General features: G+C 37.7%; 1 protein-coding gene across 3 annotated transcripts in view; it reads right to left on the bottom strand.

Annotated features, from left to right (window-relative positions):
- The window catches only part of STAG1 (STAG1 cohesin complex component), a 469,514-nt gene that overhangs the window by 69,218 nt on the left and 374,231 nt on the right, over positions 1-26,065 (bottom strand). For all 3 annotated transcript variants that reach the window (XM_060395498.1, XM_012102945.4, XM_060395501.1), the window contains 2 exons: positions 19,714-19,831; positions 5,916-6,019 (listed from right to left, as the gene is read on the bottom strand). In XM_060395498.1, the coding sequence (XP_060251481.1) occupies positions 5,916-6,019; positions 19,714-19,831 (222 nt within the window). The remainder of the gene's footprint in view (positions 1-5,915; positions 6,020-19,713; positions 19,832-26,065) is intronic.

Below are 26,065 nucleotides of genomic sequence, written 5' to 3'. Positions count from 1 at the left end.
GTAGCAAGTTATCTAGATCTAGGTATAAGGCAAGCAATGAAGGTGGCTTGGGTGGGTCATGGTGGAGGGGCCTGACAGAATGTGGTCCACTGGAGAAGGAAATGGCAAACCACTTCAGTATTCTCGCCTTGAGAACCACAGTATGAAAAGGCAAAATGATAGGATACCAAAAGAGGAACTCCCCAGGTCATTAGGTGCCCAATAAGCTACTGGAGATCAGTGGAGAGATAACTCCAGAAAGAATGTAGGGATGGAGCCAAAGCAAAAACAATACCCAGCTGTGGATGTGACTGGTGATAGAAGCAAGGTCCGCTGCTGTAAAGAGCAATATTGTATAGGAAACTGGAATGTCAGGTCCATGAATCAAGGCAAATTGGAAGTGGTCAAACAAGAGATGGCAAGGGTGAACGTCGACATTTTAGGAATCAGCGAACTAAAATGGAATGGAATGGGTGGATTTAACTCAGATGACCATTACATCTACTACTGCGGGCAGGAATCCCTCAGAAGAAATGGAGTAGCCATCATGGTCAACAAAAGAGTTCGAAATGCAGTACTTGGATGCAATCTCAAAAATGACAGAATGATATATATTCGTCTCCAAGGCAAACCATTCAATACCACAGTTATCCAAGTCTATACGCCAACCAGTAATGCTAAAGAAACTGAAGTTGAATGGTTTTATGAAGACCTACAAGATCGTTTAGAACTAACACCCAAAAAACATGTCCTTTTCATTATAGGGGACTGGAATGCAAAAGTAGGAAGTCAAGAAACACCTGGAGTAACAGGCAAATTTGGCCTTGGAATGCGGAATGAAACAGGGCAAAGACTAACAGAGTTTTGCCAAGAAAATGCACTGGTCATAGCAAACACCCTCTTCAAACAACACAAGAGAAGACTCTACACATGGACATCACCAGATGGTCAACACCGAAATCAGACTGATTATATTCTTTGCAGCCAGAGATGGAGAAGCTCTATACAGTCAACAAAAACAAGACCGGGAGCTGACTGTGGCTCAGATCATGAACTCCTCATTGCCAAATCCAGACTTAAATTGAAGAAAGTAGGGAAAACCACCAGACCATTCAGGTACGACCTAAATCAAATCCCTTATAATTATACAGTAGAAGTGAGAAATAGATTTAAGGGACTAGATCTCAGAGTGCCTAGTGAACTATGGACGGAGGCTTGTGACATTGTACAGGAGACAGGGATCAAGACCATCTCCACGGAAAAGAAATGCAAAAAAGCAAAATGGCTGTCTGGGGAGGCCTTACAAATAGCTGTGAACAGAAGAGAGGTGAAAAGCAAAGGAGAATAGCAAAGATATAAGCATCTGAATGCAGAGTTCCAAAGAATAGCAAGAAGAGATAAGAAAGCCTTCTTCAGCGGTCAATGCAAAGAAATAGAGGAAAACAACAGATTGGGAAAGACTAGAGATCTCTTCAAGAAAATTAGAGACACCAAGGGAACATTTCATGCAAAGATGGGCTCGATAAAGGACAGAAATGGTATGGACCTAACAGAAGCAGAATATATTAAGAAGAGGTAGCAAGAATACACAGAAGAACTGTACAAAAAAGATCTTCACGACCCAGATAATCATGATGATGTGATCACTAATCTAGAGCCAGACATCTTGGAATGTGAAGTCAAGTGGGCTTTAGAAAGCATCACTATGAACAAAGCTAGTGGAGGTGATGGAATTCCAGTTGAGCTGTTTCAAATCCTGAAAGATGATGCTGTTAAAGTGCTACACTCAATATGCCAGCAAGTTTGGAAAACTCAGCAGTGGCCACAGGACTGGAAAAGGTCAGTTTTCATTCCAATCCCAAAGAAATGCAATGCCAAAGAATGCTCAAACTATTGCACAACTGCACTCATCTCACATGCTAGTAAAGTAATGCTCAAAATTCTGCAAGCCAGACTTCAGCAGTACGTGAACCATGAACTCCCTGATATTCAAGCTGGTTTTAGAAAAGGCAGAGGAACCAGAGATCAAATTGCCAACATCCGCTGGATCATGGAAAAAGCAAGAGAGTTCCAGAAAAACATCTATTTCTGCTTTATTGACTTTGCCAAAGCCTTTGACTGTGTGGATCAGATTAAACTGTGGAACATTCTGAAAGAGATGGGAATACCCACCTGACCTGCCTCATGAGAAACCTGTATGCAGGTCAGGAAGCAACAGTTGAACTGGACATGAAACAACAGACTGGTTTCAATTAGGAAAAGGAGTACGTCAAGGCTGTATATTGTCACCCTGCTTATTTAACTTCTATGCAGAGTACATCATGAGAAATACCGGACTGGAAGAAACACAAGCTGGAATCAAGAATGCCGGGAGAAATATCAATCACCTCAGATATGCAGATGACACCACCCTTATGGCAGAAAGTGAAGAGGAGCTAAAAATCCTCTTGATGAAAGTGAAAGAGGAGAGTGAAAGAGTTGGCTTAAAGCTCAACATTTAGAAAACAAAGATCATGGCATCTGATCCCATCACTTTATGGGAAATAGATGGGGAAACAGGGGAAACAGTGTCAGACTTTATTTTGGGGGGCTCTAAAATCACTGCAGATGGTGACCTGAGCCATGAAATTGAAAGACGCTTAGTCCTTGGAAGAAAAGTAATGACCAACCTAGATAGTATATTCAAAAGCAGAGACATGACTTTGCCAACTAAGGTCCGTCTAGTCAAGGCTATGGTTTTTCATGTGGTCATGTATGGATGTGAGAGTTGGACCGTGAAGAAGGTTGAGCGCTGAAGAATTGATGCTTTTGAACTGTGGTGTTGGAGAAGACTCTTGAGAGTCCCTTGGACTGCAAGGAGATCCAACCAGTCCATTCTGAAGGAGATCAGCCTTGGGATTTCTTTGGAAGGAATGATGCTAAAGCTGAAGCTCATGGACATCTCATGTGAAGGGTTGACTCACTGGAAAAAGACTCTGATGCTGGGAGGGACTGGGGGCAGGAGGAGAAGGGGACAACAGAGGATGAGATGGCTGGATGGCATCACGGACTCCATGGACTTGAGTCTGAGTGAACTCTTGGAGTTGGTGATGGACAGGGTGGCCTGGCGTGCTGCGATTTCTGGGGTCGCAAAGAGTCAGACATGACTGAGCGACTGAACTGAACTGATGCTATACAAAACATTTGCAATGTAGATAAAATAGCATTATATTAAAAGAAGATGCCACCTAGGATTTTCATAGTTATACAGGTGGTGACTTTAAGATGAAGCCAAAGTTCACTTGCCTTTCTGAGAGTTCTAGGGACCCTTGGTGGTGGTGGTGGTGGTGGTTTAGTCGCTAAGTCATGTCCGACTCTTGCGACCCCATTGATTGTAGGTTGTCAGGCTCCACAGTCCATGGGATTCTCCAGGCAATAATACTGGAGTGGGTTGCCATTTCCTTCTCCAGGGGACCTTCCCAACCCAGGAAATGAACCTGGGTCTTATGTACTGCAGGCAGATTCTTTACCAACTGAGCTATGAGCTGCCTGTCACAATATTCATTTTGCAGCCCCGTGGATCAAGGGCCCCTTGAATTATGCTAAATCTATGCTGCCTATGCTCTATTAATGTGGCAACAAAGTCTGGGAGATGGCACATCTGTTTACAACGTGGTTTCAGTTCAGTTCTATTGCCTCAGCCATGTCTGACTCTCTGTGACTCCATGGACTGCAGCATGCCAGTCTTCCCTGTCCATCACTAACTCCCAGAGCTGGTGGTTTGGCAAGTATTTTAAGCCCACTGTTGAGATCTACGGCTCAAAAAAAAGATCCCTTTCAAAATATGATTGCTCACTGACAATGCATCTGGTCACCCAAGAGTTCTGACGGAGATGTACAAAGAGAATAATGTTATTTTCATGTCGCTTAACACAATATTCATTTTGTAGCCCGATGGATCAAGGAGTAATTTTGACTTTGAAGTTTTACTAGTTAAGAAAAACTCTGTAAGGCTATACCTGCCATAGACAGTGATTCCTCTGATGAATCTGAGCAAAGTCCATTGGAAACTTTCTAAAAAGGATTCAGCATTCTAGATGGCACTAAAAATATTCATGATTCAAGGAAAAGAGGTAAAAATATCAACATTACCAGGATTTTTGAAGAAGCTGATTTCAACTCTTATGAATGACTTTGAGAAGTACAAGGGGTTCTTTGGAGGAAGGAACTACAGATGTGCAGGAAATAACAAGAGAAAGAATTCAAAGTGGAGTCTGAATATGTATAAACCTCATGACAAACACTTTAACAGATGAGGAGTTGCTTCTTATGGGTGAGCAAAGGAATTGGTTCCTAGAGATGTAATCTACTCATTGTGAAAATGCTGTGATGATTGTTGAAATGACAATAAAAGATTTAGAATATGACACATATTTAGGTGATAAAGCAGTGGCAGGGTTTGAGAGGACTGACTCCAGTTCTGAAAAACTTTTACTGTGGGTCAAATGCTATCAGACAGTATTAGATGTTACTGAGAACCAGTTTTCAAAAGGAAAAGTCCATCAATGAGGTAAACTTCATCATTGTCTAACTTTAAGAAATTGCCACCAGCAAAAAGACTCTTACTTTCTGAAAGCTCAGATGATTGTGTTTTTCTTTAAGCAATAAAGTTTTAAATTACAGTATGTACATCGTTTTTCTAGGCATAAGGCATTGTACACTTAATAGACTACTGTATAGTGTAAATACAACTTTTATATGCATTGAGAAAAGAAAAAAATCATGTGCTTAGCTTTACTGCAATATTTGCTTTATTGTAGTGGTCTGGAACTCAACTTACAATATCTCTAAGATATGCCTAGAAATACTTCTAAATTTTTTTTTTTTTAATCTGCGGTGAATTTCCAGAGCCCTGATATGGTTTTGATATTTTTTCCAGTTTCATTCCCTTTTGTGCGGGGGTGGGGGTAGAGAAGAGGAAGGGAAATTGCCTACTTCTTCACACTACCAGAGTTAGTCTTTCCGTCTGTGATCATCTCAATTCATCTGGAATAATAATGAAAGATCTAATCCTTAGGTAGGTTGATAAGGAGTCTGGGGTCCTCAAGGAGGAAGGGGTCCAGAGCCCTTGAGGAAGAAGGGGTCCAGGGCTCTCAAGGAGAAGAAAAGGACAAACTTTCTACACTGCTTTGTCTTAGTCAATATAAGAATGTATCTTGCTCGAGGACATGTTTTTCCTTAATAAGAACCTTCTGACTAATCTTGTTATCTTAAGATGTATGCTGTAGGAGTGGATCTTGTAAGACCTTTCTATTGTTAGTTCTAATCCTGTTAATTTAAGATGTATGTTGTGGGAGTGGGTCTGGTAAAAGTATATAAGGCCTTGATAAGACTCTGGAGGGGAGGCACTCTCCATCCTCCTTCTGATGTCCAAGTCAGAAGCTTTCTCTGTCCTTTTTCACTTTAATGAAACTCTGCTGCACAAAAGCTCTTGAGTGATCAAGCCTGGTCCCTGGTCCTGAAGCTAAATCTTCCTCAGAGATTATGAATCTGACATCGTTCACTGTAAGCTATCAGCAATAACACCTGCATTATTAGCCTCATACTAGGGGTGAGCAGTTTAAGAAAGAAAATGGTCAACTGTCCAAAGATTACATAGATGCTAAATGGAAGAGTTTGCAAAACTAGATAGTTTGCCTTCAGAGCCTTTCTGTACTTTAAACAAATATGAATGTGAAAATTCTTAGGATACTGAAGTAGAAGCAGGCACAAGTGTATGCAGTATGGACGAAAAGAATCTAATTTTGGAAACTGAGTAGACAGGATATAAGAACTACCACAACTTGTATCATTTACAAAATTTTCATGTGTATAGGAATACATATGTCAGTAAATGTAAATATTTCAAAGTTGTTCACTTTTTTTTTTTTTTTTTAGATTTTTTACTAGTAACTTACTCTCTTGCCGGTACCCCTTCCCACTGGAGGATGTGCCTCAGCAGCTTGACGAATTGTACAAACCATTAGCTCTATAAGAGCACTCTCCTGACGGTCGGACATTGCTAAAGTCAAACAAAACACATTAGCGTAAGTAGATAGTTTTATAATAGCCACATATAAAAAATGCACACAATTATTAAAAAAAAACCCTGCAACGATTACTTAAAGACTAAGGTTAAGTTCTATTCTTTGTCCTTTTTATCTTTTCAATAATATGTATCTGTCATAAGTCAAATAAGAAAGAGATACACGAAGTAAAGAAAAAGAGAATAACCTCCAGTTTCTTCTAATACCTAATCTCTTATAATATCATACTTCTGAACTGGGCAATGCCAAAATTTTCCTTCTATATCATTTCAAAGTTTACATATATTTTGCTTTTTTTAGTAACAAAACATTAACAATAGATTTTGAGTATCTTTCAAGTGATATGACATATATGAATAATTACCTTAAATAATTACAAGTTATTACATAGTTTGTGTTTCACAGTTTATTCAACCTTCTCTATTAACATTCACTCAAATTTTCCCCAAATTCTTGTCACATTTATAAAAAATTCAATAACAAGTATCATAAATACACACATATTTATGTAACTAACACTTCTATTTCGGCAGAATAAATGTCAAGAGAGGGAATAATGACTCAAAGGTTAAAATCTTGGTACTGACAAATCAATAAGGTTACTTACTGCAATCCACACCTCCAACTGCCATGATGACAATGTTTGATTCCTTTTATCCCTGCCAACACTGGATGTTATAAGTTCCTTTAATTTTTGCCAATCCAATCACTCAAAGTGGTATTTCTTATTTTGCTCCTGCATAATTAGTGGAGTGCATTTTCTTGTTTATTAAAAAAAATTTTTGGAGATTCTTCTGTTTATTTTCTGTTAACTTTTCCATTGTTACACACCTTTCTTGGATTCTTATATATTAGTAGCATTAACTTTGTCTTAAATGATGCAAATATTTTCTCACAGCTTGTTCTTTAGGTTTTAGACTCCTCATGGTATATTTTGTCAGAAATAGTTAACTTTTACAGAGTCATATCTACAGAGATTTGTGTTACGACTTTCAGATTTCTTTCTTTGCTTTCCAGGATTTTTATTTATTTTTTTGAGAGATAACTGACATACAATACCATACGGGTTTAAGTTGCACCACACAATGATTCAATTTACTTATATTGTGAAATGATCACCACAGTAAGTTTAGCTAATATCTATCATTTCATATAGATTTAAAAAAAAGTCTTTTGGGTTTCTTGCATTGCTTTCAAAGAGCTCCTTTCTCCCAGAGATTAAGAAGTATATTTTCTTCTCTGTCTCTGTTGCTTGCTTTTACATCTCTTTTCTATTTGAAATTTATTCTGCTGATAGTATTAATATCAGGTTTGGGTCTGTTTGCTCCCACCAGATGAGTACTCAATGATGCCCCCATCATTGTTAAAGAAAAGAAGCTTTTCTTGGTTTATCTGAAACGTCAACTTTTAACATGTTGGTGGGCTGCCGTCTCTGGGGTCGTACAGAGTCGGACACGACTGAAGCGACTTAGCAGCAGATGCTCCTATATAGGATAAAGCATCTGCCTGCAATGCAGGAGACCGGGGTTCGATCCCTGGGTTGGGAAGATCCCCTGGAGAAGGAAATGGCAACCCACTTCAGTATTCTTGCCTGGAGAATCCCATGGACAGAGGAGCCTGGCAGGCTACAGTCCACGGGGTTGCAAAGAGTCGGACACGACTGAGCAACTTTACTTTCACTATATACTTTGATCTATTAATATTTCTGGATTCTTCAGTTTCAGTGTTATAAAGCCATGCTGTTTCGATTATAGCAATGTTATACCCCACGTCTGAGGTCAGGGGCGGTGGCCAGGAGGACTTACCCCGCGTCTGAGGTCAGGGACAGGGGCTGAGAGTGCCAGCTGCGACAGTGCAGGTGCAGCTGAGAGGAGCTACCCCACGCCTGAGGCGGCAGCTGGGAGGAGCAACCTCACGTCCAACGAGTGGTGGCTGCGCGGGCGCAGGAGGGCCTAGAGGAGCTATTCCACGTAAAAGGTCAGGAGGGGCTGCGGTGAGGAGATAGCCCTTGTCCAAGGTAAGGAGCAGCAGCTGCGCTTTGCTGGAGCAGCCATGAAGGGAAACCCCACGTCCAAATAAGAGAAACCCAAGTAACACGGTAGGTGTTGCAAGAGGGCATCAGAGGGCAGACACACTGAAACCATAATCACAGAAAACTAGTCAATCTAACCACACTAGGACCACAGCCTTGTCTAACTCAATGAAATCAAGCCATGACCGTAGGGCCACTCAAGACGGGTGGGTCATGGTGGAGAGGTCTGACAGAATGTGGTCCACTGAAGAAGGGAATGGCAAACCACTTCAGTATTCTTGCCTCGAGAACCCCATGAACAGTATGAAAAGGCAAAATGATAGGATACTGAAAGAGGATCTCCCCAGGTCAGTAGGTGCCCAATATGCTACTGGAGGTCAGTGGAGAAATAACTCCAGAAAGAATGAAGGGATGGAGCCAAAGCAAAAACAATACCCAGCTGTGGATGTGACTGGTGATAGAAGCAAGATCTGATGCTGTAAAGAGCAATATTGCATAGGAAGCTGGAATGTCACGGAAGGAATGTCATAGGAAGCTATGAATCACGGCAAATTGGAAGTAGTCAAACAGGAGATGGCAAGAGTGAACGTCGACATTCTAGGAATCAGTGAACTAAAATAGACTAGAATGGGTGAATTTAACTCAGATGACCATTATATCTACTACTGCAGGCAGAAATCCCTTAGAAGAAATGGAGTAGCCATCATGGTCAACAAAAGAGTCCAAAATGCAGTACTTGGATGCAATCTCAAAAATGACAGAATGATCTCTGTTCGTTTCCAAGGCAAACCATTCAATATCACAGTAATCCAAGTCTATGCCCCAACCAGTAACGCTGAAGAAGTTGAAGTTGAACGGTTCTATGAAGACCTACAAGACCTTTAAGAACTAACGTCTGAAAAAGATGTCCTTTTCATCATAGGGGACTGGAATGCAAAAGTAGGAAGTCAAGAAACAGGCAAATCTGCCTGGAGTAATAGTCAAATTTAGCCTTGGAATGCGGAATGAAACAGGGCAAAGACTAACAGAGTTTTGCCAAGAAAATGCACTGGTCACAGCAAACACCCTATTCCAAAAACACAAGAGAAGACTCTACACATGGACATCACCAGATGGTCAACACCAAAATCAGACTGATTATATTCTATGCAGCCAAAGATGGAGAAGCTCTATACAGTCAACAAAAACAAGACCGGGAGCTGACTGTGGCTCAGATCATGAACTCCTTATTGCCAAATTCAGACTTAAATTGAAGAAAGTAGGGAAAACCACCAGACCATTCAGGTATGACCTAAATCAAATCCCTTATGATTATACAGTAGAAGTGAGAAATAGATTTAAGGGACTAGATCTCGGAGTGCCTGATGAACTATGGACGGAGGCTTGTGACGTCGTACAGGAGACAGGGATCAAGACCATCCCCATGGAAAAGAAATGCAAAAAAGCAAAATGGCTGTCTGGGGAGGCCTTACAAATAGCTGTGAACAGAAGAGAGGTGAAAAGCAAAGGAGAAAAGCAAAGATATAAGCATCTGAATGCAGAGTTCCAAAGAATAGCAAGAAGAGATAAGAAAGCCTTCTTCAGCGGTCAATGCAAAGAAATAGAGGAAAACAACAGATTGGGAAAGACTAGAGATCTCTTCAAGAAAATTAGAGACACCAAGGGAACATTTCATGCAAAGATGGGCTCGATAAAGGACAGAAATGGTATGGACCTAACAGAAGCAGAAGATATTAAGAAGAGGTGGCAGGAATACACAGAAGAACTGTACAAAAAGATCTTCAAGACCAAGATAATCATGATGGTGTGATCACTCACCTAGAGCCAGACATCTTGGAATGTGAAGTCAAGCGGGCCTTAAAGGCATCACTATGAACAAAGCTAGTGGAGGTGATGGAATTCCAGTGGAGCTATTTCAAATCCTGGAAGATGATGCTGTGAAAGTGCTGCACTCAATATGCCAGGAAATTTGGAAAACTCAGCAGTGGCCACAGGACTGGAAAAGGTCAGTTTTCATTCCAATCCCAAAGAAAGGCAATGCCAAAGAATGCTCAAACTACTGCACAATTGCACTCATCTCACACGCTAGTAAAGTAATGCTTAAAATTCTCCAAGCCAGGCTCCAGCAATACATGAACTGTGAACTTTCAGATGTTCAAGCTGGTTTTACAAAAGGCAGAGGAACCAGAGATTAAATTGCCAACATCCGCTGAATCATGGAAAAAGCAAGAGAGTTCCAGAAAAACATCTATTTCTGTTTTATTGACTATGCCAAAGCCTTTGACTATGTGGACCACAATAAACTGTGGAAAATTCTGAAAGAGATGGGAATACCAGACCACCTGACCTGCATCATGAGAAACCTGTATGCAGGTTAGGAAGCAACAGTTAGAACTGGACATGGAACAACAGACTGGTTTCAATTAGGAAAAGGAGTACCTCAAGGCTGTTTACTGTCACCCTGCTTATTTAACTTCTATGCAGAGTACATCATGAGAAATTCCGGACTGGAAGAAACACAGGCTGGAATCGAGATTGGTGGGAGAAATATCAATAACCTCAGATATGCAGATGACACCACCCTTATAGCAGAAAGTGAAGAGGAACTAAAGAGCCTCTTGATGAAATTGGAAGAGGAGAGTGAAAAAGTTGGCTTAAAGCTCAACATTCAGAAAACGAAGATCATGGCATGTGGTCCCATCACTTCATGGGAAATAGATGGGGAAACAGTGGAAACAGTGTCAGACTTTATTTTGGGGGGCTCTAAAATCACTGCAGATGGTGACTGCAGCCATGAAATTAAAAGATGCTTACTCCTTGGAAGAAAAGTAATGACCAACCTAGATAGCATATTCAAAAGCAGAGACATTCTCTGCCAACAAAGGTCCATCTAGTCAAGGCTATGGTTTTTCCTGTGGTCATGTATGGATGTGAGAGTTGGACTATAAAGAAAGCTGAGCACTGAAGAACTGATGCTTTTGAACTGTGGTACTGGAGAAAACGCTTGAGAGTCCCTTGGACTGCAAGGAGATCCAACCAGTCCATTCTGAAGGAGATCAGCACTGGGATTTCTTTGGAAGGAATGATGCTAAAGCTGAAACTCCAGTACTTTGGCCACCTCATGTGAAGAGTTGACTCATTGTAAAAGACTCTGATGCTGGGAGGGATTGGGGGCAGGAGGAGAAGGAGATGACAGAGGATGAGATGGCTGGATGGCATCACGGACTTGATGGACTTGAGTCTGAGTGAACTCCGGGAGTTGGTGATGGACAGGGAGGCCTGGAGTGCTGTGATTCATGGGGTTGCAAAGAGTCAGACACCAATGAGCGACTGAAGTGAAATAATGTGTAACTTTATTCAACTAAATTGAATATTTAGTTGAACAAATTTCCCTTACCTAATCCTTTTCCTTAAAATTTTCTAATTTCTATAAAGGTCATAGCAAGCAATTTATGAAGTATTTTTTATACGTAGGGCAGTTATAAACAACTTTTCAAGGCACTCAATTAGTAGTAGACCCCAGATATGAACCCAGGCAGTCTGACTTCAAGGTTTATGCTCTTAAGCACTATGCTATACTGTCTTTACAACATATTCATGAAATTCTGCATAAACTTTAATTTTTAGTTTTTATTGGAGCATAATTTATTTACAGTGTTGTGTTAATTCAGGTGTACAGCAAAGTGAGCCATATATATATATATATAGCTCCACTTTTTTTTAGATTCTTTTCTCATATAGGCCATTAAAGAGTACTAAGTAGTTTCCTGTGCTATACAGTAGGCCATTATTAGTTATCTGTCTTATACACAAAAGTGTGCATATGGCAATCTCAATCTTTCAGTCTATCCGCCTCAACTTTCTGGTTACATGTCTGTTTTCTGCATCTGTAACTAATTCTGTTTTGCAGATTGTTCATTTGTACCCTTTAAAAAAAATATTCCACATATACCCAGTGTCATGTATTTGTCTTCTCTGTTGGACTTACTTTACTCAGTCTATGTAAGTTTTAAAATCATTATGCTTAGTTCATTTTCTCACCTCACCTTTCAGAACTCTCTCAAATGCACTGGAATTTGCACTGGTATTTTTAAGAAAATTATACATTATGCTGGGAAGAACTGACATTTTAATCATCTTTCCTGCCAGGAACATGATATAACTCTTCATTTATAAGATCATATTTGACATTATTTAATGAAACATTATGATTTTCTTCACAGTGATTCTGTACTTTCCTTATTGAATTCATTCCTATACATATATTTTAAAACATTTTGAAACTAATTTGAATAGTTTAATTTTATCTTTGTCTCCTTCCTCGTGTTCTTTTCTCTGTATAGTTGTTTATGCTAAAGAAAAAAAGAAAGACCAATAGATATGGGGATTATAGAGATAGAACTAGGCATAAAGAAAAAATAATAAGCTTTGGAAGCTGAGACATCTATATTGATTATTTCAAAATAAACTGGGGTAACACCAACGAAAAGGCAAGCAAAGCTGTTACATCTTATCCCTTATTCTATACCAAAATCATCCTGAACAGGAATATGTATGTACATCTTAATTAATTTTTACACTTTTACTGATAGGAAAAACACATGAAGTTTAGCTTGTTTTAGTAAAACCACAGAAATAGCTTCAGCTTTCCATTTATACTCTCTGATTCAATGCTTAATAATATGAAAACCTTCCCATGCAATAAAACAATCAAAGAATTTCTTATTTTTTCACATTTGGCTAGGGATAAAGGAATGACAAGACTATGAATTACTGGGTCAGCCAAAAAGTTTGTTTGGCTGACAAACAAACTCTCTGGCCAACCTAATAAATGCATTTTCTATTATTTATGAAGAAGAATCTAGTTCTGAGGAAAATGAGGTAAAAGAAAATCTTATCAAATATAGAAATACTCTTCTATTATACACTAAAATCTATAGATTAGTGTTGAAGAATTCAACCTTATACAGTATCTAACGTCATCAGCTTTATTAGTGTATATTTGAAACCATCCATTTTGATATGGCCAACTCAAAACAATTGAAATTTACAAGTGAAAACAAGCAAGCCTTAAGCCATATTTGAGAGTCAAACAGCCACAATGGCAGAAAGGAATGGGTGCTGTTTGCTCTCTGAATTATCAAATAAGTACACCACTTTTTAAGTTTTCAGAAACCTCTTTAGATATCATCTCAATTTCCTCATTATTGATTTCAATCTTATCACCTTAAACTCTGGCTTTTCTCCTTAATACCACTGAAAAGAAACACTACAAAGTCACTGATGACCCAAATCTTCACTTAAAGCTGATGGTCTTTGCACAGTCCTTTTTCTCCTCCTCTGCAATATTTGATATTATTAACCATAGCTCTCTTGAACACCCTCTTTACTTTGCCTTCTATAGTGTATAGTTATCTCTTACCATCCTTTTTATATAGCTTGCTCTCACTCTTGTTCTTCCTGCTTTTGTCCCCTTCCTATCCACAATTTTAAAAACTGACATGGGCTTTTTATTTCTATAATTTATTTTCATCTTTTGTATTTTTATTATCATTTCCCATTGAGACCACTGCAACAGTTATCTAATTGATCTTCTGCCTATTCCAAAAATGTTGACAGAAAGCATTTTCCTTAAAATACAAATGCGATCACATCACTTCCCTGTTTAAAATCTTTCAGTGGCTGCTGGGAGCCAGCATGAGGAGTACCGCTCACGGCAAAGGTCATGAGGTTAAGGGGTCAGACAGGCAAAGGCGAGTCCGGCCTTGAGGGAGCCTCGCTGAATTTTCTCGTGCATCTGCCCCCAAATCAGAGTCTGCCTGCCTTACTGCATTGTGCTTTTCGCCTACTTTTCTGACATTAACAGGGGGATGTCCCCCCACCACCTTTTTCTGGAAAAAGTTAATTTAGAGCTTTTAGATAATAAGTCTCCTGGGCATAATCAGAGTGTTTCAATCCAAAAACCCCTCTGATGGCTTTCTAGCTTGCCTAGACGACTCTTACAGCTGCGCATGTGATTGTTTGTGGCCTCCTGGCCAGAGGCACAGGAAGCTTAAAACATCCTAGGAATGCAGGGGCTTCAGAGGAGTCAAAATCATTAGAATAGGACTGATTAAGGGTTTCATTTGTTGAGCCAATACTTGCTGCCAAATTTTCATATCTTTTATTTGTTGATATAGTTGGTATATAGAAAAAAGCAAGTAGCAACATAGATCTTTGAGGTAAGTACCTTCTTTGTTATAACCCATTGCACCATTGTTCTATAGGGATGTAACTTTAGTGCTTTGAGGGTGATGCAGATTAAAGGAAAACACTTCAGGGGAAATGAGATTAACATTCATTAAGGAAGAGAGCCATAAAGTGTTAACAGGCCTCTTGACCAGAAGATAATGTAAATCACCTGAGACCCTTTGTATACAAAAAGATATACAGAAAGGGTCAGGACTGCTGCCCCTGCATGACTCTGTATCTTGCATTATGTAAAACTTAGGGTATATAAACACCTTTTAAAAATAAAGCTAGGGGGTTTTTGCACAAGCTTGGCCTCCCCCCGTGTCGACTCTCTCTTTCTCCCTCTCCCTCCCTCTCTTTTTCAGGCTGATCCCTTGGAATGCTGAGGCTCTGTGTGTCTACTTATTTGCCCAGGCTTCTAAGACCCAGGCGAGAGGGAGCCCAAGGCAGGGCACCCTCCGCTATTCAAGCGGGAGCCTGTGGCCTAACATAGACGGTGCAAGTTTCTTGTCTTGAGACTTTATTAGCTTTCCGTGTAAACCAAGAAATATCAGCCTCTTTTCTCCACTAATTTACCTACTACACTATTCTTTCCTAATCTCTGTTTATATTCCTAATTAAATAATTCTTTCCTAAGACGCCGACTCCGTCCCCCCTTCGAATTACCCTGGATCCACCAGGGCTGGACCCCAGCAAGTGGCTTTCTATTATACTTACAATAAACTAAATAAATCCACTTATGAACTTAAATATTCTACATCATCAGGCCTCTGCCTCTATCTCATCTAGTGCCGCTGACCCACAGTGCTCCAGCTATTGCAGCTTCTGGAATATAACAATATCATTCATGCTATAGATACTCTGCAGTTACCATTTCCTCTATTAACCCCCATATCCTTTAGATTCCTGGCTCATGGATGACATCCTTAGAATCTCCTTTTCAGATTCAATCTAACAATGAACACTTTCTTATTGTTATCACCTATCACAGGTACTTACTAACTTTTGAAATTACTCTGACCACTTAGTTTTGATCTACCATCCCCACTTGAAATGTAAGCTCCATATGGGCAGTGAGCTGTCCCTGCTTAAGACTACACTCGCAATGCTTAGTATAACAGCACATAAAAGGTGGTCAACAAATATGTTCATATTGTAACTGAATTAATTACTCACTGCCTGAAGAATTCCACTTATCCACGTTACGTCAGCCTCAACTGGATCACAGAATTCTAACCGTAAATGACCACAGAAGTTTATCTAATCAATAAGACTTTTCTTAATAAATGAAGAAGCTGAGACCCAGAAAAGTTAAATAACTTAGCTATGGCCCTGTTTTTGCCTGATTACCTGTAATCTAGACCTTCACATTACACTAAAAAATTTAACCAGAAATTTGATTTTGCTGTAGAATACACATATATCCCCACAAACTACCATCTCTTAAAAACACTGCAAAGTAGTCTTATAGAAGTTGTGATTTATTATTATTTTTCTTTCCATTATGGTTTATGATACGATATTGAATATATTAACAGTTCCCTGTGCTATACAATAAGACTTTGTTGTTTATCCATTCTACATACATTTGGGATTCCCTAGTGGCTCAGACGGTAAAGAGTCTGCCTGCAATGCAGAAGACCAGAGTTTAATCCCTGGGTCGGGAAGATCCCCTGGAGACGGAAATGGCAACCCACTCCTGTATTCTTGCCTGGAAAATCCCATGGACAGAGGAGCTACTGGTGGGCTACAGACCATGGGGTCACAAAGAGTTGGACACGACTGAGTGACTACACCTTTATACAGTCGTCTGCATCTGCTAGTCTCAAACTCCCAATTCAACCCCTTGCCCTATCAGCAACCGCAAGTCTGTTCTCTATGTCTGTGAGTCCATTTCTGTTTCATAGATAAGTTCATGTGCGTCATATTTTAGATTTCACATATAAGTGGTATCATATGGTATTTGTTTTCCTCTTTCTGACTTACTTCACATAGTATGATAATCTCTAGGTCCATCCATGTAGCTGCAAATGACATTCATTCTTTTTATGGCTGAGTAGTATTCCACTGTACATATACACCACATCTTTTTCATTCATTCATCTGTTGATGAACATTAAGGTTGCTGCCACATCTTGGCTACTGGAAATAGCGTTGTTATGCACTCAGGGGTGCATTTTATCTTTTTGACTGATAATTTTGTTTGGACATATAGCAGTTATGATTTAAACTTTTATTGGTAGTCTTTGATAAATGTTTTGAAAAAATTTTAGTCCTGTATTTGCAACTGCTAACTAGACTTTCACCCACTAGAATATCTAATAAATTTCACTTACCTAAAGTACAACTTAACTTCTAATTAGTCTTAAGAAAATAAGTTACTATGGCATTTTATTATATCAAATACAGCGAAACAGTAGCTCAGAATATTGATTTGGATGTCATTCCATACCAAAGCTTATATGTGGTACAGCATGCATATGGACAAATGTATGAAAAAAAGGTGAATCAGGATTTCAAAATAGTTCTGCATTTGTTATGAATAAATTCTCCAGCCTTGCCTTTCCAGATTCAACCATACCCTGAAATTGTGGTTGATTTAAAAATTTCCCCCCATTTTACAATCTGCTTTTCTGGTTAAAATCAAACCAAATCAAACCAAACCAAGCCAACTGGCTGAAAGTTAAATTCAATGTCAACTAAACTTAAACCACAAAGAAAATCTAATAATAATATACAGTTATTTTAAGAAGGCAGATTCATCTTGAAAACCTTGAAGACTAACAGTCATGGTAATTATTTTCTGAATGACATGTTTTATATAATTAAATGAGAGTAAAAAGTTAACAATACCAAGGACTTTCCTGGTGGTCCAGTGGTTAAGAATTAGCATTACTGCTTGGAAAGAACACTAAGGGATGGTCACTATTAAGTATAGGTAATCTATTGCAGGTAATGGCTAATTCTGCTCTTATATACCAGAGAGCTGAACCACACAGAAAAGTAGGAGAAAAAAAGAATAGAGAATCAATAGTAAACTATTTCATTTAATACTCACAATAGCTATTTAAGAAAATAAGACAAAGAATCTATGTTTTAAAGAAAGGTAATCTAAGAAACAGAAAAAAGACTATATAAGTAACAAAGGATAGTTAGATATCTGAATCTGTTTCTTTCAATTCTAAAGTTCATTACAAGCCTCATTTACATCAAGGTATCATCTCCATTCTAGGAATTCATATAGATTACATGAAACAGTCATTTTAAAAACTACTATTGTGGGGAAAACCACTAGGCAATTCAGGTATGACTTAAATAAAATCTCTTATTATTATATCACATAGGTAACAAATAGAGTCAAATAATTAGATCTGGTAGGCAGAGTGCCTGAAGAACTATGGACAGAGGTCTGTAACACTGTACAGGAGGCAGTGACCAAAACCATCCCAAATAAAAAGAAATGCAAGAAGGTGAAGTATCCAACATCTGCTGAATCATAGAAAAAGCAGGGGAATTTCAGAAAAACATTTACTTCTGCTTCAAAACTGTGGAAAATTCTTAGAGATGAGGATACCAGACCATCTTACTCGCCTCCTGGGAAACCTGTCCTCAGGCCAAGAAGCAACAGTTAGAATCGGACATGGAACAAAGGACTGGTTTCGAATTAGGAAAGGAGCACATCAAGGCTGTATATCGTCCCCTGCTTATTTAACTTACATGCAAGTACATCATGAGAAATGCTGGGCTGGATGAAGCACAAGCTGGAATCAAGATTGCCAGGAAAAATATCAATAACTTTAGATATCCAGATGTCACCAACTTTATGGCAGAAAGTGAAGAGGAACTAAAGACCCTCTTGATGAAAGTGAAAGAGGAGATTGAAAAAGCTGACTTAAAACTCAACATTCAAAAAACTAAGGTCATGGCAACTGGTCCCATCACTTCATGACAAATAGATGGGGAACAATGGAAACAGTGACAGACTTTATTTTCTTGGGCTCCAAAATCAGTGTGGACTGCGGCTGTAGCCATGAAATCATAAGACGCTTGCTTCTTGGAAGAAAAACTATGACAAACCTAGACAGTGTATTAAAAAGCAGAGACATCAGTTTGCTGACAAAGGTCTGTCTAGTCAAAGCTATGGTTTTTCCAGTAGTCATGTACAGACATGAGAGTTGGACTATAAAGGCTGAGCGCTGAAGAACTGATGCTGTTGAACTGTGGTACTAGAGAAGACTCTTGAGAGTCCCTTGGACAGCAGGGAGATCAAACCAGTCAATCCTGAAGAAAATCAGTCCTGAATATTCACTGGAAGGACTAAAGCTGAAACTGAAGCTCCAAAGCTCGGGCCACCTGATTCAATGAGTGGACTCACTGGAAAAGACCCTGATGCTGCGAAAGATTGAGGGCAGGAGGAGAAGGGGGTGACAGAGGATAAGATGGTTATATGGCATCACCAACTCAATGACATGAGTTTGAGCAAACTTTGGGAGATGATGAAGGACAGGGAAGCCTGGTATGCTGTAGTCCACAGAGTTGCAGAGAGTCAGATATGGCTTATTGACTGAACAATATTCTGGGCTAGACTGAGAAACAAGCTATACAGAAGAGGCATTGCTAGCTTTACGGAGCTAATATTCATATAAGTGTTTAGAAGATGAATGTTTTATTAAGTATACATATCCAGTCTGCTGTTCATGTTATTACACAAAGTGTAACATTAAGATGCATACTTCAGAAATTATCAGTATAGCAATTATTTCTCTTCTTTTTCTTAATATTTATTTATTTGGCTGTGCTGGGTCTCAGTGGCAGCATGTGAACTCTTAGGTGCAGCATATGAGGTCTTGTTCCCCTATGAGGGATCAAACCTAGGCCTCCTGCACTGGGAGTGTGGAGTCTTAGCCACTGGACCACCAGGGAAGTTCCCTCCCTATTTCTTGAACAGCTAAGTAACTGACTTTATTGTTGGTTTCCTGATTTTAATGTTAAAAAAATATATAACGAAAGATGGGATGATTGTGGTCTAATTAAACCTTATATGTGAAAGGCCAAGTACTTATATACAGCAAAAAGACTCGGATAAACCATTTTTTTTTCTTTTTACGTTAGGTACATCAGTATTTTGTATCTGAAATCAGCATAAAGAAAACCTTGAATGCTCCATGATGTTTATAGGGTTTTAAAAACTTCTGGGACATGCACGGTTGTAGTCCTAATATAGAAAGATGTTAGATACTATTAAGACACCTTTGCTTGTTACAGGAAACAAACTGTTCTCTTTGAAAAAAAGATACACAGATATACTTGCATATACTCATTTTTAAGAAGTCATTTATATAGGATGGTATGATTATCAATATGAACCCAAAACAATATATAAATCAACTTATCAAAATACTGTACCTTCCTCTCCTTGAACAGGTTCTTCTAATAGCAATTCTGTCATACATTCCCAGTCTTTCAACAGTTCTTGAGAGCTCTCCCACAAACTGTCCACCAAGTAGGCGGCATGTTCATGTAACTAAAAATAACAAATCAAATGTGACTGAAGAACATTTAATGAAGAAACTACTACTAATATATCGAGTTATTCAGCCATTTTGTTTATAATTAAAACTGTTGATAATGTTTTCAAGAGCCACTTAGAGAACACACACACACATACACACACACTTGCTTTCTACTACTGATAATGGGGATACAATATATAGACTCAATCAATTTTTTAAAATAATAGTAAAGCTAAGGATCTCCTAGTCCAATGGCATGATCTTTAATGAGTAAACTGAGAGGACAACTAGTTAACAGATTTCCCGAAGTTACATTTGGATTTATGCCACTATTCATTACTTTTAGTTTGTCTCTCTCTATAACAACCTTTAAAAAAAAAAAATCAAGTACTTTTTCCCATAATTTCATTTGAAACATCCAACACTGGTACCAGCCTAACTTTTTATTTGTTTTCTTCGTAAAGGTAAAAATGTAAGTTACTCCGTATCTCTGCTTTTCCCCTCTAATTTCCACTTAATTCAATGAATCTGTCACTTCACCACACCTTCACTTTTTGCTGCTAATTACTTGACTATTTTCTTTGGAATCCTTGTTCCCACAGTAAACGCTCTCAAGTTTCTCATCAAACATTTCATGCTCAACTCTTTTCTGCTTGTCAGTCACTAAACTGAAGAATATTAATCTCTTTAGAAAAGGTAAGTAGAAGTGTTGGCCATGTACTAGTTTCTGCTACTTAAAATTAACTTCTCTATCCTTGTATGAAAGTTCTACTACTTTTGAGTCTCATGACAACCACCTTCTTGATCAGCATTTCTCAAACTTTAGGATTGCAACCCATTCACTGGCTGTTAATATAATTTAATGTGTTGAGATCAAAGTTTAAAAAAAAAGGAAACACTAAAAGAGAGTGTAGAGCACATAGAATGTTAAGTACTATTTTATTTATCAGTCATATGTTCTTGTATTTGTGAGTGAAAATAGTTTTACATTGTGAGGAGGGGTCTGAAAATGTGAAAGTCACCTTAGTAGACCTACTGGTTATCTACTGATATCTTGGTACATTTTGCAGGTGAGTTGCTTTTCTTCCTCATTCCTAATTCTATCGTTATTCTTAACTTCTATGTAAATTTTGACGACCTATTTAAAGCTCTGCCTCATTTCACCTCTTGAATTCTATACTTCATTTCCATTGCATTTTGAATCTCATATTCTGTTTTCTGAAATGCCTCAGGAAATTATGTACATACTTATGCACACTCAACATCCACAGTTTCCCAATGTTTTTTGTCAAAGCCAGAGTAGATAATACTGATCAGCATCTCTGTTCAGAAAGAAGACGGGCAAAGGTTTACAGCCAGATATAGTCAAACTTTCTAAATCACATATCCTAGGAAAACATCCCTAGACCATCAGTAACATTCAAACAGTGACAGGCACAAGTACAGTGTACAACCTGGTATCAAAAATGAAAATTAACAGCAGAAAATAGAAAAACCAATAGTTTTTTAATAGGCTAGTAAAGTGAAGTGAAGTGAAGTCGCTTAGTCGTGTCCGACTCTTTTGCGACCCCATGGACTGTAGCCTACCAGGCTTCTCCGTCCATGGGATTCTTCAGGCAAGAATACTGGAGTGGGTTACCATTTCCTTCTCCAGGGGATCTTCCCAACCCAGGGATTGAACCTGGGTCTCCCACACTGGAGGCAGATGCTTTAACCTCTGAGCCACCAGGGAAGATCTAATAGGCTACTAACCCTATGCTGAAATGGAGTTACTATTTAGTGGGTATAGAGTTTCAATATAGGGAAGATTTTGAAAAAGTTCTAGAGATTGATGGTAGTGACACCTGGACATCCATGTGAAAGTACTTAATGCCAATGAACAAGTACACTTACTAGAAGCTAAAATGGTAAACTGTTTCACCAAAATTTTAAAAAATGCTGAGTAAACTTGAGTTTATGCTTGACACACTTAACCATATCTATAGAATAGGTATAAAAAGTTCACAAATATATTTTTGGCAGATTATACCTTCTATACATATCCTCCCTGTCCCTTTTAGTTCTGAATTCTGGACTTACATATGACATTGCCCCTTCAGCTTTTTATAAGCATTTGTTAATTACATCCAGTATCTATCCAGTTCACTTTCTATGTTAAATTTTTGATTACGGTGTATTTGTAAACATTTAATCTCTTTATTTCAACCCTATATGATAACCTGCCTTTTAAATAAAGCATGTTAGTCCATTTACATTTATTGAGAGATTACAGATGTTGGCATCTGCTTCCCCTGTGCTCTACTAATGCCATTTTCTTTTTCTTTTTTTTAATATGTGCTTCCTGCAGAGTTTTTTTTCCTAACTCGTTTTTTCCATCACCATGATCACCAAAATTTAAAAATTTTATTTGCCTTAAGCATAAGAATCATATTGTTTAGCTTGATTCCTAGACTTATTTGTTCACCAATATTTCTTATATTCCTTATTTTTCTGTTATTAAATCAATTTTTCACTTTGCTAAAAAACTGCCTCAAGTAATACTTTGCATATAGGATACAAAGGTAGTAAACATTTTAACTACATATCCTTTGTTTAGTCGCCCCCTTTATTCTCTGTTTTCTTTGAAGTTTCTACTAGATAACACAATAAACTTTTAATTTGTACCCCCTATTTCTTAATTTTGCTCTGATACTTTTAATTTCTTTCCTCCTTTGGAAAAAACTTTTTCCTCCCTGGAAAAAAATCCCTTGATCTATAGCCAATCCTTGGTTATGTCAATTCAGGTCATTTAATGATCCACCTTTCCCTCACATTTTGAAAATCATGTTAATTTCTAAGAACTCTCTTCTTCTTTCATAATTACTCTTTATTGTATTTGGGGGCATTAATAAAAAATTTTCATATGTCAGGCCTTGCGCTTCCTTTTCATTGTATTTTATTTTCAGGTTTCAGAGTTTCTTGGGTACCAGCATACATACATATATATATATTAATGAGCCCAGACTGAAGAATGCTAGTAGCTAGAATGCTTTTCTTGAGTCTGATTGCAAGGTCCTAGCTTCCTTGGTTGTGAAGAAGTGGTAAGGGAGATATATAGTCAGGCAGGCTAATTGCAGGTATGCACTTTGTAAGTTCCCTGTCCCTATAGGTATCCATAAATTATTGGGGTATTTATTCACAACTTTGCATCTCAGCCTAATGTCTATATCCCAATGCCCAGACCAGCACTTCTAAAGTGAGGAATAAGCTCCACTAAAGGGCAGTCACTTAATTATTACTGATAGCTTACTCCTCTGTTGCTCTCTCTTGTCTTTAACGTATTTCAGATTTCTACTAAAAAAGTCTCAAAAAATTTTTTCTCCTATTTTTGTCTTCTGTGAGGGTCAGTTCAGTTCAATTCAGTCGCTCAATCGTGTCCGACTCTTTGCAACCCCATGAATCTGTGAGGGTATGGGTTACTTAACTCTATTGGAACGAATTCATAATCATTTACTTTGCATTGTTCTGTCAACTGGTAATGTCTCATTCATTCTGACATTTTTAGCCTGAGGTTTTCAGTTGGATGAGTTGTTGGCACAATTCAAGGCTTTAAATACTGTGATTCCCTTAGTATTGGCATTTTTAAGGATGACTTTTCTATGCCTTAAATGACAGCATATTAAAATTTAACTCAGGAATGTTGTCATTGTTCTGGAAATTTTTTGTGTGTATATTCTCAATATAGATGCTAATGTCTTAGACCATTTCCTCTTTCTGACTCTAAGGTGGTGGCTTAGTAAAATGCATTCTGTTAACACTAATAATCTCTTGTTTCAAACTCAATGTGTACACCAGCAGGGCATGATAATATGTTGGCCCATTTTTTTATTAAAAATTTTAAGTTCAACAGTATTAGCAACAACAATCAGTACAACATAGTCCGTCAGGAATTGGCTTGACATAATATTCATGATACCATCTTCCTGTCTTGGGGCATCTGTGATGGCCAAATAACTTGCTACTCTCAAACCTCTACAACAATACCAGGTAGACAGATCCATGTTTGAGGAAAAAAAAAAAAAGTTTTTTATGTGGCCAATAGGGTAAAAGGTTACAATAGTCTTTCACACAATTCATACCAAGGATCTTCTACTGTAAGTGAAAGATGAAGCTATTAAGAAGAAAGGTCTTGAGGCATTCTCAATGGCCATAAAGAAGCCCTGGGATTAAAAAGGATCTGGAACCCTAACAATGAAACAAAAATTTACTTTCTAAAAACAGTTTTTGGTATCATAATTTTATAAAAACTGCATGAAAATCAGGTTGTGCAAGCATTCTTTGTATTTCTTTGAAACGGATGAACAAAAAAGGTTGCTCATTAATGGATAGTCATTGTACAGCAAAATAATCAGAATTATATTATATACATAAATTAAAATTACATTTATGTGGGGTGAATTTTACCCTGCTATATCTAAGCATAATTTATTTTATAGAGTTTCCTCTAATCTTATATATAACAAACTAATTTCATTTTCCTGGTGACTTTAACTAAAATTTTCTCAGTGTGTTCCCACTTGTTTTTAATTGGTTTCAAGGTTACTCATAAATATTGTACCTCATGTCAAATAGTTAACTCTTCTGTCAAACAGTTAATACTATAAACGAGCTCACAGTATAATGGAATCTTACACTTGTTCCTTTTATGAAAAATCATTTACAGTGCAAATAACCATTCTAAATAATTAAGCCTAAATTTGCAAATACTTTTATACTGGGTTTATTCTCTGCTGAAACAGTCAGCTTTGGTAATCTTGAAGAACACATTAAAAAAATAAAACACAGGAAAAAGTTATTCTGGGGGGGATTTCTTGGTTGTTATAGTCATAATATATCTGTTAACTTTCTTAGATGACTGCCATAACTGGCCTTATCATTCTATATGCCTAGAAGTATAGTTACAATACTTCTAGATTGTCCGGAAATGTTCTGGGTTATGATTAACTGCTTTGGAATAATTATTAACAGCATCCTCATCACTCTGAAAAGCATCAGTTTCAAAAGTTTGTATAGTTAAGTATTATGATCATACAACCTACAGGGATATCTGGGCTTATCATACACAAGTACCATTTATCCTACTATTTGGCATGTATTTCAAACAACAAAGACAATCTCAAATATACTAGGTATTTTTTCACTTGAAGCCAATGACTGCTAAAAAAGTTGTGATGGCTTAAAAATGCCACTTTTTGGTACAAAAAGAGAAAAACTAATTTAGGTAGATCTCTTAATCTTATTTCACCTACAATTCATATATAAAAGAGGAAGACCCTATGGACTGCAAACCTGTTTCAATTCAATATTTTACAATTCTATTATTAAAATGTTACTACTTAACATCCCAGGAAATTCCAGGGACAGAGGAGCCTGGTGGGCTACAGTCCATAGGGTTGCAAAGAGTTGGACAGGGCTTACCAAGTAAAGAACAACATCATCATCCCAGTAAAACAAAGGAATAGGAAAGATAATCAGTTCAGTCAATTATAGGTAACTGACTGATAATTCAACTATAAGCTAGACTTATTCTACTTTTATGATTTCTAAGGTTTCTTTCAATTCAACTTTTTATGAGCCTATGACTAAAATATTACTAAAAACTCACATTATAGTAAAACCAGAGGAATTTAGAATAAGGTATAATCAGAATCCCATCATATTACAAGAATATGGGTTTAATAAGCATTCAACTCCAGGTGTACGGTAGTATTATAAAATAAGAAGAGAGATTTTAACAAACAATGCTTCCTGTAAAACAGGAGACCATAAACACCAATATTATGATCATGAATCAACTAGAAACCCTTAACTACGATTTGCAGTTGTTTTCGCAGCTGACAAGAATGTCACAGAAGACAACTGGGAAATATATTTTAATGTTCTTGTAACATTTTAGTAAAGAGCAGCAAACACATAAAACAGTAATACCATTTCAAAAATAGAGCAATAATACACATCACAAATTACTGCTATGAATAGAGGATGAAACTGTAAAACTAAGTACTTGTGACTTTTAATATATCAAAAAAGTAAAGTCCTTGGACTTTCAGAGATGTAAAACATTTTCTTTCAATTAATAATCAAGTTCAACTAATCTGATCATCATATTCCCCAAACTTTTCAGTAGTTTAATAGTATATGTGTATCTCATCCCTATCAATTTTTGATACTACTGTTACTATTAAAGTCAAAATTTTAAATAGGAC

This window comes from Ovis aries, chromosome 1 (genome assembly GCF_016772045.2).
Source record: "Ovis aries strain OAR_USU_Benz2616 breed Rambouillet chromosome 1, ARS-UI_Ramb_v3.0, whole genome shotgun sequence".
NCBI classification, from domain to species: Eukaryota; Metazoa; Chordata; class Mammalia; order Artiodactyla; family Bovidae; genus Ovis; species Ovis aries.
This window is presented reverse-complemented; position numbering and strand designations above follow the sequence as displayed.